Here is a 17016-nt window from a genome sequence, read left to right on the forward strand (position 1 = left end):
TATGCTTTGCAAGACAGGTTAAAAAAAAATATTTTGGAAACAAATATCTTATCTAAAACAAAAAGAAGAAAAACAGTAAATTTAGAAGTGCTTACCGGAAGTGATAACTGCAACTTGAGAAACTCAATTTCAAGTTTGTGTAGGCGTTTTCTCAGTGTGCGTAACTCACGTTGGCAGATTAAAGGTGGAGCAATTGTATTTTTTACTAAATTAATTTGCTGAAAAGAAATACAGAATTTTAAAACATTTTTGTTTTTTAGAAGCTATTTTAAACACACGAGTTACTAAATTACAAATGCCAAAATTAGTATTTTAAAGATGAATTCATCCTTACCCTTGAAATTCACTCTTTTTTTTTGAAAAACACATTTTAGCCAAAATCTAAAAATTATTATAATGACGATGGGTGAAATCTGTGCTGACACATCAGTTGATGCATGTCATGGTTGTACTAGCAGTAGAAGCATCCACAATGTTTGTTGAGAGCCAAAAACACCATATATACTAAAGTTCTGCCTTAATAGATTTTCTCATTTTTGACCATTATCAATTGTTAATTGCAATTCTGTTCTGAGAATCCACCCTTACTACTTGTCCTATTTATCTGTTAAAGAGGATTTACTCTTACTTTGGGGAGATTTCTGCTCACTGTCTGTTGTGGCTCTGGGACAGGAAGTTAGAAAAACTGAATTTTTGTAAAATCTTACCTGTAAAATTCCTTTCTCTGAGTCCTCCGACAGTCGCCGCCTCTTCATATTCGTCACATATGGGGTATTAGACTTTGCTCCGAAGGAGTAGCTAGGCAACAGAATATGTTAACAATAAAGCTTTAACATATCCCACCCTCAAGGGGTGGTCCCCTCAGTCAATACCCTCCTACTTCCTGCAACCATATCTCAGTTTTAGTGGAATAGCAGTAGAGTATACAATCAAACCCCAAAAGAGGGGCGGGGGCGGCGACTGTCGGAGGACTCAGAGAAAGGAATTTTACAGGTAAGATTTTACAAAAATTCCGTTTTCTCTTACGTCCTCCGACAGTCGCCGCCTCTTCATATTCGTCACATATGGGGACGTCCCAAAGCAGTGCAAACATGAGGGGTGGGAAACGCATCCGCGCCGAAAGGCAACGCAGTCTCCGCATCAAAGAAGGAACCTTACCAAAGGAAGGAAACCAGCTGGGCAACAGCAAAAAACAAGTGCTCAACAGGAGCAACAACCCAGGAAAAGACAAAAAAACCAGGGGATACAAAACTTATCCCAACAGCCAGGAGTCCCCAACAAGGGACCCTAGGGAACAGCCGCACTAAGAACCTTGCGGCCAAAGGAAGCATCCGCCGATGCCTGAACATCTACTTTGTAGAATTTTGTGAAAGTGTGCACGGTCGACCAAGTCGCCGCCTTACACACCTGGGCTACAGAAGCCCCATGACGACAGGCCCAAGACGTACTCAGAGATCTAGTAGAGTGCGCCTTCACAGGCACAGGGGGAACCTTCCCCTGCAAAGCATAGGCCTGTTCAATGGTCTGCCTGATCCATTTGGCGATGGTAGAGGCCGAAGCCGCCATGCCCTTCCGAGGACCCTCTGGAAGAACAAACAAGGAGTCCGTCTTTCGAAAAGACTCAGTCGATTTAAGGTAAACCCTTATCGCCCGAACAACGTCCAGAGAGTGCAATCTCACCTCCTTTGGATGTTTAGGCTTCGTGCACAACGAAGGCAAGACAATATCCTCATTAAGATGGAATTCCGAAACCCGTTTCGGCAGAAAAGAAGGATTAGGTCGCAAGACCACCTTATCCAAATGAATAACCAGGTACGGAGACTTGCAGGACAAAGCCGCCAGCTCCGACACTCTGCGAGCCGAAGTGATCGCCACCAAAAAGGCGACCTTTTTGGACAACATAGACAACGAGATCTCCCTGATCTGTTCAAAAGGAGCACGTTGTAACACAGATAGAACGAGATTCAAGTCCCAAGGGGGCAGAGGATCCCGCCTCGGGGGAACCAGATGCCGCACACCCTGAACAAAGGTGCCAACCAATGGGTTAGAAGCCACGGGTCGTTGAAACAGAACGGCCAGAGCAGACACCTGACCCTTTATCGTAGCCAGCGCCAAACGCTGATCAACACCCGTTTGAAGGAAAGACAGCACACGGGACACCGAGTACGTGCGGGGTGAAAACCCCCTGGACTCACACCAGGCAAAATAGGCCTTCCAAGTACGGTAATAAACCTTCCCCGAGGAAGACTTCCTCGCGTTGATTAAAGTATGAACGACCTCCGGAGAGAGACCCCTCTCCTTCAGGACCTCGGTCTCAACAGCCAGGCCGTCAAAGCCAGCGACTGTGAAGCAGGATGGTATATCGGTCCTTGAGACAGTAGATCGTCTCGAAGACGCAGACGCCACGGTGCGTCGACCGCCAGATTCACGAGGCCTGCGTACCAGGACCGGCGAGGCCAGTCCGGTGCCACAAGAATCACCGTGTTGCGTTCCGAGTGTAACCTGCGAAGGAACCTGGACAGCAACTGAATCGGCGGAAACACGTACATCAGCCTGTACTGATGCCACGGGGCCACTAACGCGTCCGACGCGTCTGCCCGAGGGTCGCGCGTCCTTGCCACGAACCTCTTCACCTTGTTGTTGAGGCGAGACGCGAACAGGTCCACATCTGGAAGACCCCACTTCGCGCACAACGTCTGGAAGACAGCCGGATGGAGAGACCATTCCCCCTGATCCAGGGTCTGGCGACTCAGATAGTCCGCCTGCCAGTTCTCCACTCCCGGAATGTGAACCGCCGTTATCGCCGGGACATGAGTCTCGGCCCAAGACAGAATGTCGGCCACTTCTCGAGCCGCTCGGGCACTCCTGGTGCCCCCTTGGTGGTTGATGTAGGCCACCGCCGTGGCATTGTCCGTCTGCACCCGAACCGGGCAACCCTGCAGCCGGTCCGTCCAGCGATGAAGACAGAGACTTATCGCACGCAATTCCAGAATGTTGATCGGAAGGGAAGACTCCCCCTCCGACCAAGACCCCTGAGCGGACAGAACGCCCAGAACTCCACCCCAGCCCGACAGGCTGGCATCCGTGGTGATTACCGTCCACGAGATCGGACGAAACGACTTGCCCCCGGACACCAACGGGGACTGGAGCCACCACAGAAGGTTTTCCCTGGTGCGAAGACTCAACGAGATTTGAAGATCCAGAGATTGAGGTCGCCCGTCCCACCTGGACAGGATCTCCGCTTGGAGACCCCGCGTGTGAAACTGTGCGAAAGGAATCGCCTCGAAGGCCGAGACCATCAATCCCAGACATCTCATACACGTCCGCAGAGACGAGTTCGGAACGTCCCTGAGGGACCTGACTTCCTCCCGGAGAGTCCTGAGTTTGTCTTCCGGCAGGAAGACCTTCGCCTGCACCGAGTCCAGTATCATTCCCAGATAGGGGAGACGAACCGACGGACTTAGTGTCGACTTTGGAAAATTTATCGTCCAACCAAACTCCTGCAGAGTTTGCATTGTGACAGACAGGTCCTCCTCCAGACCCTGGCTGGTCGCAGACCGAACCAGAATGTCGTCCAGATACCCCAGGACAGAAACGCCCTGGGCCCTCAATAATGCCAGAACCGGTGCAAGCACCTTGGTGAAGACCCGCGGAGCCGAGACCAAAGGGCAACGCCACGAACTGGTAGTGATCCTCCGCAATGGCAAATCGAAGGTACCTCTGATGACCCTCGAATATGGGGATGTGAAGGTACGCATCCTTCAAATCGATGGAGGCCATGAATTCCCCCGGAACCAGGGCAGCCACCACCGACCGCAGGGATTCCATGCGGAACTTGCGAACCCGCACAGAGCGGTTCAGAGCCTTCAAGTCCAGAATCGGACGAACCTTGCCCTCCTTTCTGGGCACGGTGAACAGATTGGAATAAAACCCCCGAAACCTGTCCCGATGAGGCACCGGAACCACCACTCCCTGAGCCCTCAGGTCCCGCACCGCCAGGTGCAGGTCCCGCAAGCGCTCTGGAGACAGTTGAAGATTTGAGGGAAAAAATCTGCTCTCCGGCCGAGAGAGAAACTCGATCTTGTAACCAGATCGAACGATTTCCAGAACCCATCTGTCCCGCACACGGGCCAACCAGGGCTGAAGAAAACCGAGCAAGCGTCCCCCCACCCCAAAACTGGGTGAGGGCGCCCCTTCAGGCCGAACTGTTATGGGCTGCAGGTCCGGATTGGCCGGACTTCTGTTTCCCAGACCAGGGCTTCTTCTGAGAGCCTTGACCTTTGAACGGTTTGCCCTTGTAGTGCGGCCGAAAGGCACGAAAGGACCCCTGAGGGGGCCGAAAATTTGCATGCTTCTTCCCAGAAGCCCCCTTAGCCTTAGGGAAATGGGGCAAGAGAGTGCTCTTACCCCCGGTGATCCCCTTAATCAACACATCCAGGGACTCCCCAAAAAAGGCGAGACCCATCATAAGGCAGATTGGCTAAGGTCTTACGTGAAGATTGGTCCACCGACCAACATTTTAACCAAACCAGGCGGCGAGACAACACCGCCACGCTGTGCACACGTGCAGCCAACGGAATCAGGTCCAGGTCCGCATCACACAGATACATGACACCCTGGTGGATCTGATCCACCATATCCAGGGTCGCCGGCGAGGCCGAGTCGGCCACTAGGACGCGCCTAAGCATCTGCGTCCAACTTGCGATCGCCTGGGCCGCCATGAGAGAAGCAAACAGAGCCTTAAGCATAGAACCCGTAACAGAATAAGTATGACGGGCAAGAGACTCCAGTCTCCTATCCGTGGCATCCCGGAAAACAGGGGAACCCTCTGCAGGAATCGCAGTGGCTTTGTTCAAAACCGCAATTGCATGATCCACTGGTGGAGGCACACACCACCTTTCATCAGTGGCAGGCGAAAAAGGATAACGCAGCTTGAATTTACTTGGTACCGCAAAAGGTTTGCGCAGATCGCGCCATTGATCCTTAACAGCGTGCTGAAAATCAGCATTGCAGGGAAAAACCTGCGGCGTCCTGCGTTTTCTCTGCGTCCCATAAGCCGCCAAGGCAGCGGGGGGACACACTTCGTCCTGCAAACGCAGCGTTTGCTTAATGGAAGCAATCAACTCATCCATGATTGCAAGCTCTTCAGGCGAGCCAGGGGGAGAATTATCGACCCCCTCAAATTCAGCCTCCACCTCAGACCCCACTAGATCAAGAGAGGAGCGGGACCCCGATAAGGAGGCCCCTGCCAGAACAGCCCCATCACCTTCACCCTCAGAATCAGAGGAAAGAGCAACTCTGGGCCTTTTAGTAGATTGAGCAGCCACCAGCATTTGCACCTGAGCAGCAAGGCCAGCCACAATAGTGGCTAAATCCCCCCCTGGGGGGGAAACAGCGGTCCCCTGGCTTTCCACCAATACTGTAGGAAATTTGCCCTCCTGAGAATCCATTGCCCCTGTAATGCCAGACAACCAAGGGTTAACTGCCCCTTTTAAGCAAGCGCGGCAAGCGCAGCCCACCGCACCACACTCAAGCACAATGAGACCCCCACAGGGAATATGCAAACTGAACACAGGCAATGGATAGCAAGAACAGAAGGATAAAACCTGAGGAGACCCTCGCCGCTGCTGCTGCCTCGATCGGTGTTCCTGGAAAGAGGAAGTGATGCTGCCAGGGCGCTCTATGTAAGCCTATGGAGGCTACAAGAAAATGGCCGCCATGCATGTAAACCATGCGGCCGGAGCGGGTGTAGGCAAAATGGCGTCGTTTGGCGCCGAAACCGCCGCTCCACAGTGCATTAAAACACACATTACATTCCAATATAAGAATACATGTCAGATCGCCGCAGCGATCGCTGTATATTCCCAAACATGCCAAAAAAACATGCCCCACAGTACACAGCTTCTCACACTGCCCAGTCTGACACACACAGTGTCATACAGCTCCCCCCCCCCCTTGCAGCCCACAGCATGCAGCCGAGAGAAAGGGAGACAAGCAGTGTGAATAGAGGCAGGTTACACAGTCCCAGACTGACACCCCCCCAGACAGACAGGTCCCCACATAAATACACTTACCTCACATGGCGTGGGGGACCCGCACAGGCGAACAAGCCGCTGCACATGAGGCAGGGAGAGTCGCAATTCAAGACGCACAAAATGGGGGTTAAGAAACCGCACAGCGTTCAGTGAGGTAGCCACCTCACCAATCATCCCTGCACCGAACAGGGATGGGTCGTTCACTATGCCAGGAGCGTTACCTGGCTGAACGCTCGATGGCAGACTGGGAAGCCACTGACCCACGACCTGCGACCAGGGGGATCAGCCCGAGACCCAGTCCGCATGATCCTCTTCGTCCGAAGAACTAACTAACGCTGACAAAATAACAGCTAATTAAAGGTAGAGAGAAAAACTCAAACAAAATATATAAAAAGAAGAAAGAGTCTGGGACAGAAAGTCCCAGCACAGAGAGAGCCAGCCACTCCTGACAAGCTAGACATTAAAACTGAGATATGGTTGCAGGAAGTAGGAGGGTATTGACTGAGGGGACCACCCCTTGAGGGTGGGATATGTTAAAGCTTTATTGTTAACATATTCTGTTGCCTAGCTACTCCTTCGGAGCAAAGTCTAATACCCCATATGTGACGAATATGAAGAGGCGGCGACTGTCGGAGGACGTAAGAGAAACAGAGTTTTAAAGAATTAGGCTGTTTCTTAGAAGAAGTGATTGTACTTAGTGTAGCCAATGTTTATCTGATCTTATCCTTTACAGAAAGTTATTGACTCCTTAGTTACTACTACTTTTTATTTTTGTTTTGGGAGTCAAATACCGTATATCAGTATACTTCACCAAGTTGCTGCAATAACCAAACATATCATTAAGCTTGTGAAGAAATTCAGATGTAGGTAAATAGAGACCCAGTGATGCAGAGAACACAGTCCCTAATAGGTAGAATAATGCCAAAAGCTCAATTAATGGGCAAAACAGGATCCATAGGGATTCAGGGAACAATCCGGTATAGGGGAACACAGTTCAGATAAATTGTAAGGAGGGATGGCTCCCTATAGATGGCTGGATGTGTGCAGACTTGAAGCCCAGTGGTAACCGTCCAGTGAGGTGGAAGATTGCTCAGCTCTGATGAAACCAGCGCCCTTTGGCTGGTGAAACACGTCAAAACCGCGCCATCGCCATCACACCAATCAGCGTCATCTGGCACCAGCAAGCCCATCGCCTCGGTAGAGAAGCAAACGTGGAAGTCACTGCAGTGACGGCGTGCTGCTAACTCCTCCCGCAAATGCTCGGGTAGAGTGAATGAGGCGGCTGAAAGCATCCGTGCTGGGCAAGGTTGCCAGAAGTCTGCACACCGACACAGAGCTTCAGGATCCCCAGACACAACCTTAGAGGATGTGATTGTACGGCACTGCAAGGAGGTATTGTGCACTGCATAAGAACTGCATATAAACTGTACAGAATCGGCTGTTATGCCACATGTTCAACTCCTTTAGGCAGTTTTCATTATACCAGTTTGTGCCCTATTATGAACTATACAGAGTTCTCTGCTTAGCCATGTGAGCAATTTCTTCAAGCAGATTTCACTATACCGGTTGTGCTTTGTACATGAACCACACAGAATCTTCTGTTTAGCCTCATGTTCAATTGCCTTATGTAGTTTCAATCAAGCTGGGTTGTATTGCAATCTTCCACCTCGCTTGACTGTTACCACTGGGCTTCAAGTTTGCACACATCTGGCCATCTATAGGGAGCCATCCCTCCTTACAATTTATCTGAACTGTGTTCCCCTATACCGGATTGTTCCCTGAATCCCTATGGATCCTGTTTTGCCCATTAATTCAGCTTTTGTGCATTATTCTACTTATTAGGGACTGTGTTCTCTGCATCACTGGGTCTCTATTTACCCACATCTGAATTTCTTCACAAGCTTAATGATGTGTTCGGTTATTGCAGCAACTTCGTGAAATTGTTTTTAACCATCTATGTTTTTTATTTGAGATTATGTTTGTCTTGGGAGTGCATGGATTTTTTCCACAAATTTGAATAAAGTATTTTTTCCAATATTTGGTGTCCATAGTTGACTCTCTGAGGAGTGCTTTTCTCTTCTTTTGTTTTTTGATAAAATGAGTAAAGTGACCGGTTAAATTTAGGTGCATGCATGTTTAAGACCTGCAGGGAGATCACACTACTCCCCTAAAGGTCTTTCATCTTCTCTTCTCCAATTAAGGCTGGTACCATCTTTGTTTAGGCATCATCCAGGGACAGCATCTACTTTCTGAGTGCTTCTGGCCAGTAGATGCCATCAAGAGAATTTTTGTTCGTGCAATAAACCTCTTACTGGCTTTGTGTAAAGGTGTCACATAGCTGCCTCTCACTTTGTGACTTACCAGAAACTTACAAGAGTACTATTAAATGGTCACAGAAGCAGTGGAGATGAAGGGATTCCTCCCGCCTGCATCTGACTGATTGCATCATTCTCCAAGACTACATCTCTCATGCTTAACCACCTCAATACAGGGCACTTAAACCCCCTTCCTTCCCAGACCAATTTTCAGCTTTTAGCGCTGTTGCAATTTGAATGACAATTGCGCGGTCATGCAATGCTGTACCTAAACCAAATTTGTGTCATTTTTTTTCCCCACAAATAGAGCTTTCTTTTGGTGGTATTTGATCACCGTCAGGTTTTTTCTTTTTTGGTGCACGAATAAAAAAAGACTGAAAAGTTTGAAAAAAAAAAAAAGTTTTTTTGTTTAGGTTATAACATTTTGTAAATAGATATGTTTTTTCCTGCACTGATGAGCACTGATGATGTCGCACTGACAGGCACTGATGAGGAGACACTGATGGGGTGGCACTGATATGCAGCACGGATGGGAACTGATATGCAGCACTGATGGGCACTGATATGTGGCACTGATATGCAGCATTGGTGGGCACTGATAGGCAGCGCTGATGGGCACTGATAGGCAGCACTGATGGGCACTGATTGGCGGCACTGATGGGCACTGATAGGTGGCACTGTTGGGCGGCACTGATGGGGGGCACTGATCGGCACTGATGGGGGGCACTGATAGGCAGCACTGGTGGGCAATAATGGGCACTGGTGGGCGGCACTGATAGATGGCAATAACGGCACTGGTGGGCAGCACTGATAGATGGCATTGGTGGGCAACACTGATAGGGAGGGCACTGGGGGGCTCTCTGAGCCCTGCTTGCCATCCCTGGTGGCCATAGTGGGCATCCCTGGTGGTCATGGGTGGGCATCCCTGGTGGCTTAGTGGCACCCCTCCCCCCCCCCCAGGGCTGCACTGGTAATCAATGTTCTGATTACCAGCACAGACCCCCCCTGTGATCAGTGAGTAATTAGAAATACTCACTGATCACCCCCGCAGCAGCACCGATCATCCCTCTTCTCCTCACTGACAGGATCTGTCAGGAGGAGAAGAGATCGAAGCCGTTACAACGGCTCTATTTACATTACATGACGGCTGTGATTGGACACAGCCGTCATGTGATCAGGAGGGCCAATCACAGGGCCCTCCTGCCGAATGATGTTGCTCTGTGTCCGAGGGACACAGGCACATCGAGATCGCGCCGCTGCGCGTGCCCGCGGCGGCGCGATCTCTCTCCTTCTGAAGGACGTTCCGGAACGTCCATTCAGAAGGACGAGACTCCCGCCGGCCGTATATGTACTATGGCCCGGGTGGGAGGTAGTTAAACAGCAGTCGCATGACTGAAGCTTAACGAATATTGGTTTTATTTAAATTATTTTACTAGTCTATTTATAAAGCAGTGAATGCGGTGTTCACCAATTATTCTCTGATGGTGAAACAACCATAGTCATTTAACCACTTGTTACCCGCTAACAGTAGATTGCTAGCGGGCAGCAGCTGCAGGCTCATAACTGCTATAAGCAACAATAGTGCAGAAAAAAAATCCCTGATCAACCCCCCCAAGTAGAACAGGGTCACTGTTCTCTGATGACAGAATGTAAAAAAAAAAAATTTTTTTTTTTTTTCTTTACATACTGTCACCAGTCAGTATTGGTGATACCTGCACTGGTGACCATATGAAAAGAATGGAGAAATGTTTTTTTCATTTAATGTCTTAATTTTGCAAAAAATGTACAACTTCAAAAAACTTGCCATGCCTCTTATTAACTACCTTGGACTGTCTAGCTTCCAAAAAGGGGTAATTTGGTGATGGTGGGGGGGGGGGGGGATTGGGAATGGGGGTTATTTGAACTGTTATGGCATTTTAGGGCCTTAAGAAAGGAGCTAAGCCGTCAGTACATCAGGATTGATCAATTTTCATTTTGATCTAAATTTATGAAGAAAAATGATGTATTTGCAAAATTTAAAACAGAAACTGGGAAAGATAATTTTTTTTTTTTCTCTCCAACATTTTTCAGTATTTTTTAATTTATATCGTAAACATAAAAGCACTATTTGTGTGAAAAAAAAAAAGATAAAAATGTAATTTGTGTACAGTGTTGCATAACTGCACAATTGTCAGTTAAAGAAGCACAGTGCAGAATAGCAAGAAAATGCTCTGTTCATAAAGGGGGTAAAACTTTCCGGAGGTCGTTGCAGTTTGCTATTCATGCAGTAACTCGTGTAGGTGTGATATATAGACCACCTGGTCAAGTTAAAGAACTAGATGATCTACTAGTTGAAGAAATAGCTAAAATGACAATGAAAGGAGAAGTTATCATTATGGGAGATTTCAATCTTCCAGATATAAACTGGAAAACCAATACAACAAGTTCTACCAGGAGTACAGATATTCTAAATTCCCTACTGGGGTTGTCTCTGCAACAAGTGGTTGAGGAGCCAACCCGGAGGGAGGCCATTTTGGATTTGGTATTCACAAATGGGGATTCGGTATATGATGTCATTGTAGGCGAAACCTTGGGATCTAGTGATCACCAGTCAGTGTGGTTTAATATAAGAACTGTGAAAGAGTCACACCACACAAAAACAAAAGTTTTAGATTTTAGAAAAACAGACTTTTCAAAAATGAAATTAGTCATAAATGAGTACTTATCAGACTGGAACGGATTACATGGAGTCCAGGAGAAATGGGACTACTTAAAAGGTGCATTATTGAAGGCAACAGAAAATTACATTAGACTTGTCAGTAAAAGCAAAAAAAGGAAGAGACCACTGTGGTACTCAGCAGAAGTGGCCCAAATCATTAAAAATAAAAAGCTAGCATTTTGTAATTATAAAAAAACCCAGAGCAATGAAGATAAGGAAATCTACAAGATTAGGCAGAAAGAGGCCAAGCAAGTTATAAGAACTTCTAAAGCGCAGGCAGAAGAAAAACTAGCTCAGTCTATGAAAAAGGGGGATAAGACATTCTTCAGATATATAAATGAAAAAAGGAAATTAAAACAAGGAATAACTAAATTAAAAACAAAGGACGGAAGGTATGTAGAAGAGAATAAAGGGCTAGCCGACTGCCTTAATGAATACTTCTGTTCAGTTTTTACAGAAGAAAAAGAAGGAGAAGGACCTCCACTTGAAAGGATGACTAATGAATCGTTTGATGCATGTGTCTTTACAGAGGAAGACGTTCTAAGATTGCTGTCTAAAGTGAAGACAAATAAGTCACAGGGTCCTGATGAGATACACCCAAAATTATTTATACTAAAGAGCTTAGTGGTGAGCTGGCAAAACCATTAACAGATTTATTTAACCAATCATTAGTAACAGGAGTCGTCCCGGAAGATTGGAAATTGGCAAATGTCGTGCCCATTCACAAGAAAGGTAGTAGGGAGGAATCGAGCAACTATAGACCAGTGAGTCTGACATCAATAGTAGACAAATTAATGGAAACCCTATTAAAGGATAGGATTGTGGAACATCTTAAATCCCATGGATTGCAAGATGAAAAACAACATGGGTTTACTTCAGGGAGATCATGTCAAACAAATCTTATACATTTTTTTGACTGGGTGACTAAAATAATAGACGGTGGAGGTGCAGCAGACATTGCACATCTAGATTTTAGTGAGGCTTTTGACACTGTCCCACATAGAAGACTTATCAATAAACTGCAGTCATTGAGCATGGACTCCCATATTGTTGAGTGGATTAGGCAGTGGCTGAGTGACAGGCAACAGAGGGTTGTAGTCAATGGAGAACATTCAGAACAAGGTCATGTTACCAGTGGGGTACCTCAGGGATCTGTACTGGGACCAATTTTGTTTAATATCTTCATAAGTGATATTGCAAAAGGCCTCGATGGTAAGGTTTGTCTTTTTGCTGATGACACAAAGATATGTAACAGGGTTGATGTTCCTGGAGGGAAACGCCAAATGGAAAAGGATTTAGGAAAACTAGAAGAATGGTCAGAACTCTGGCAACTGAAATTTAATGTGGATAAGTGCAAGATAATGCACCTGGGGCGTAAAAACCCAAGGGCAGAATATAGAATATTTGACACAGTCCTGACCTCAGTATCTGAGGAAAGGGATTTAGGAGTAATTATTTCAGAAGACTTAAAGGTGGGAAGGCAATGTAATAGAGCAGCACGAAATGCCAGCAGAATGCTTGGATGTATAGGGAGAGGTATAAGCAGTAGAAAGAGAGAAGTGCTTATGCCGCTGTACACAACACTGGTGAGACCTCACTTGGAGTATTGTGCGCAGTACTGGAGGCCATATCTCCAGAAGGATATAGATACTCTAGAGAGAGTTCAGAGAAGAGCTATTAAACTAGTACATGGATTGCAGGAAAAAAACTTACCAGGAAAGGTTAAAGGACCTTAACATGTATAGCTTGGAAGAAAGAAGAGACAGAGGGGATATGATAGAAACTTTTAAATACATAAAGGGAATCAACTCGGTAAAGGAGGAGAGCATATTTAAAAGAAGAAAAACTACCACAAGAGGACACAGTTTTAAATTAGAGGGGCAAAGGTTTAAAAGTAATATGAGGAAGTATTACTTTACTGAGAGAGTAGTGGATGCATGGAATAACCTTCCTGCAGAAGTGGTAGCTGCAAATACAGTGAAGGAGTTTAAGCATGCATGGGATAGGCATAAGGCTATCCTTCATATAAGATAGGGCCAGGGACTATTCATAGGATTCAGATATATTGGGCAGACTAGATGGGCCAAATGGTTCTAGTCTGCCGACACATTCTATGTTTCTCTATGTTTCTATGTTATTCATAATCTCATGGCATGAAACAATGACATTGGTAAAATGTGGTAGAATAGTGGTAGAGTAAAAAGGAAGGCAACATGTACATACCTTTTTCAGACTGTAATAGCTCCACACAAATAAAGATATAAATGGATTAATTGCGTAATATACAATGGATTTCAAAGTATTTCTTATATTGGGAAATCGAAACCATATAGAAGAAATAAATTCCAAATACCAGGACAACCTTGCATCTGTATGTTCTTGCAACCTGGAAAGCAGAAAGTGTAAGCATAATTTAATCACTATGTTGATCAGGACTTCAACTTGCAGCAATATCCCTTTGAAAAAAAAATTAAAAATCAAATACCCTACACACATAACCCATATTCCTAAAGTAACTGCAACATCTGTGGAAGATGGCTTTACAGTTTTGGGAGACCCTAAAGCAGTATTAATTCCAAAAGCAAACATTTATTATATTGCAGCTTACCAATTCTTAGAGGTGATGGCTGCATTAGTGGTCTTTTTTAGGCTTTCTTTTGTCAACTTTCATCTGGTGATCCAGCCAGGGATGAGACAAACCCTTTTACAATGGCAGGCTTGCTTACAATGATTAGCTTTTTTTTTTATCTACAGTACATAAAATCATTATCCCAAGCGTGAGCTGGAGTCTGGCTTTAATTTGTTAGTTTATCTAAATCTGCTAGTACATCTTACACTCCCCCCCCCCCCCCGATTGACAATGCTGCTGTTAAAAGGTGCCCTTTGTGATCCTTCATCCATAGTGGATAATACAAGAAGTGTGTTATTTGTCAGATCACGAAGGTGAAAACAGAGGGGATAAAGCCTAAAACAAAGAAAAATAATGTAGCCACCACATCTAAGGATTGGTAAGCTGCAACATATTACTTTTTTTGGTTTTGAATTTAACACCACTTTAAGTGCTCTGCACTTGTGTGACCACTGCATACCAAGTGTAGCATGGTGCTTGGCTAGAGACAGAGAGATTCAGGATACTGTGCTGCATTGCTCTATGTGCTCCCAATGGAGTTCAGCTGAATGAGTTAACACTACCTTGCTTCCATCCACCAGGAGGAGCTCACAAGCAGAAGGAGCTCAAGAGACTTGATGATTGGCAGCAATGAATCATGGGAGATTAAGTTCTGGAAAGAAACTCCATTACAACAGTTAATGGATCTTTGGACTACAATTCCCAATGTGGGATGGGTAGAGAGAGAGAGAGATGAATTTTCACAGCCTGGACAACAAAGAAATTCCTCTTTGCTATGAGAAGACCAAGGTGTGCACATAGCTGCTCCTGTGTGCACATCAACCTGCTACAAGCCTGCAGCCATTTACTGAGGACTGGAGTTGCTCCAGGCAGATCCAGAAGTGAGCTGACATCTGAACAGTTGGACCCCTGTTGCTGCGTCGCTGGGACTGTTGAGAGGACATTGCTGCCATTGCCCTGTTGCCACTATCAAAGACTGAGCACATAGGGATGGGCCATCTACCTAAAAGCATTATTTACTGCATGCAGACTTTACTGGGACTGTACTCAAGTGCACAACCATAAAGACTGGGCCCCAATGCTAGCCAGCTGAAGAACTAGGGCTAAAGTCTGTTCACTCAGATAGATGCTTCTCACAAACTTTGCCTATTGTGCATAGTAAGAGGTACCTCTGCAGGGAGTCTTAGAGGATAAGTACAGCCAAATCTTGTTTGGCTGTACTTCTCCTGTGAATCACAGGAGTGCAGTTTGTTTTGCACTCCTATCACAGAGCCGCTCCGGCTCGGGCGTTATCATGACCATGGTGTCGGGACTCGCCCACATGCCTGGACAGACACAGAGCTCAGCCTATCAGAAAGCTGCTGAGACCCTAAGCCGGCTGCTCTTGCCCCCTCCACAGTCCAGTGCTCCATTGAGCGAGGGGGGGGGGCAGTAGAGAGAGGCGCGACTGGCAGTCAGCAGCTGTCTGCACACGGAGCTGTAAGAAATGAGCGATTGGCACTGCCACTGTGTCCCTACAGACAGGCTGGGAAAGAGCTAGGTCGTGTGACAGCTGTATATCAATTAGGAAAGCAGTACTTTGATTTATTTTTTAATCATTAAAGTGCCATCATCCATATTTGGAAAGCGAAGGGATAATGTAAATTAAACAGTGTGTGTTTAGTATCACTTTAAAGCGTAACTTCAGTCTCCATACATAGCTTCTTCTGAGTGCTGTCTTCAGACATCTTCATTGGCCAGTGGGGGTGACATCACTCCTACAGATGCACAGGAGGCCATCATTCCACCACTTTGAGACCAGCCCAGCACTGTAAGCTGAGCTGCGCATCCCAAAGGAGATGGAGAGCAGGCCAGAAGGGGCATTTTATTGCAGAACAAACAGTGCATATTTTTTACAGTGGGACTTCAGTTTCACTGTAAAGTGGTTAGGTTATACACAGAGATGAAACAAATCCTCCTACATAAGTTGTAACTGTTTGTATGCATCCATCTCTTTCTACATCTGTTCAAAAATCCAGAACTTACAAATCTTGTTTGAGCTTTCAGGAAACTAAATATTGAACCCTACGGACTAAAACTGGGATGCCATTAAAGTTCATGTGCGTGGAAAGGCAGGTGTCCCAATACTGTTGGTAATATAGTGTATATAGCATAGTGCTTTTACAGTGTCAGTTTTCCCTTTCAATGTTGTACAATACCTGGTTAATCCTGCCTGTCCCCCATGTTCGCCTGTGTGTACTAATCATGTGAATTATGGCTGCTGATTCTTGATAGCGTGGTCAGATTATGTGCCTCCATCATCCTGCTCTCTCCTCAGCATCTCTGCATCTCCCCCACTCCCTCCTTCTCTCCCTGTCATTTCTGTAGCCTGTGTGTGAACTGTGATGCCGACCTCCTCCCTGTCCCTCCCCTCCTGCCTTGAGTAATTCTATTCTCTTCAGCTGCTCCAGTGCTTGTAAAGAAACATCTATTTATTACTTTGATCCTCTGTGTTAGAGGCAATGTTTCTCTGTTTTAGGTGCATGTTTTAATGCAGTGTGTGCTACATACCTTCTTTGCACAGTGCTGCTGTGCAGTCTTGTGGCCTCCCTCTGCCATCTTGCATACATCAGAAGGAAATCTCAGCCCCTCCCACTGTAGTCTCTTGGATCGAGAAGGGAAGCAGAGGGAGGATAAATGACACCACAGCAGCACTGTGCAAAGTAGAAATTTTGCATTATAATTTTAGGAAAACACACATATATGGTACTAAACATGGACCTAAAACAGAGAGGATCAAAGTAATTAATAGATGTGACTTTACAATTACTTTAACTCTTAGTGAATTGTGCCCTATATCACTATTGCTAAGCAATAAGGTTGAAGAACAGGTTTTGTTAAACTTGCTAAGAAAAAGCTCTTACACATCAGCATAACATAAGCTTTGACTGTATGGTCTAATCAGCAGCCAGAGGCAAATCATGCAGTATTAACTTACTGAACTGAGTTACAACTGGAAGCCTCCGATTTCTTTGCTGTCCATCGTTTCTTCTGCTTGTATTTTCCAGGTCTTCGGCGTGCTTGCAGGAATTTTGCCATATTCTGTAATTTTTATAATTTAAATCAAATCATTATCTTTTTGTGATTTATATGGCTCTAATGTATGCATTCATATAATACTGTATTATTCAACATGAATTGCATTAATTAGGAGTCTGCCCACCATTTGAGGCCTAAACACCACCCAGAAATGTAATTTCCTGCTTGTATGATTGACTTACTGATTTTCCCAGAAGTCTGCATTAAGATACAAGTCAGATTTTGGGATTCCCCTACAACAAACCAAAAAGTAATTTTTGG

The 17016-nt window shown here is 45.9% G+C and overlaps 1 protein-coding gene across 1 annotated transcript in view; it reads right to left on the reverse strand.

The window, feature by feature from the left end:
- PRR11 (proline rich 11) overlaps positions 1-16755 on the reverse strand; it is a gene marked incomplete at both ends in the record, with an annotated part of 29598 nt that extends 12843 nt beyond the window's left edge. Inside the window, 3 exons of the mRNA XM_082248090.1 lie at positions 96-218; positions 13272-13434; positions 16655-16755. Of these exons, the coding sequence (XP_082104216.1) occupies positions 96-218; positions 13272-13434; positions 16655-16755 (387 nt within the window). The remainder of the gene's footprint in view (positions 1-95; positions 219-13271; positions 13435-16654) is intronic.
- Between the last annotated feature and the right edge of the window lie 261 nt (positions 16756-17016).

Source organism: Pelophylax lessonae, assembly GCF_965119305.1.
Source record: "Pelophylax lessonae genome assembly, chromosome: 2".
In the NCBI taxonomy this organism is placed as follows: domain Eukaryota; kingdom Metazoa; phylum Chordata; class Amphibia; order Anura; family Ranidae; genus Pelophylax; species Pelophylax lessonae.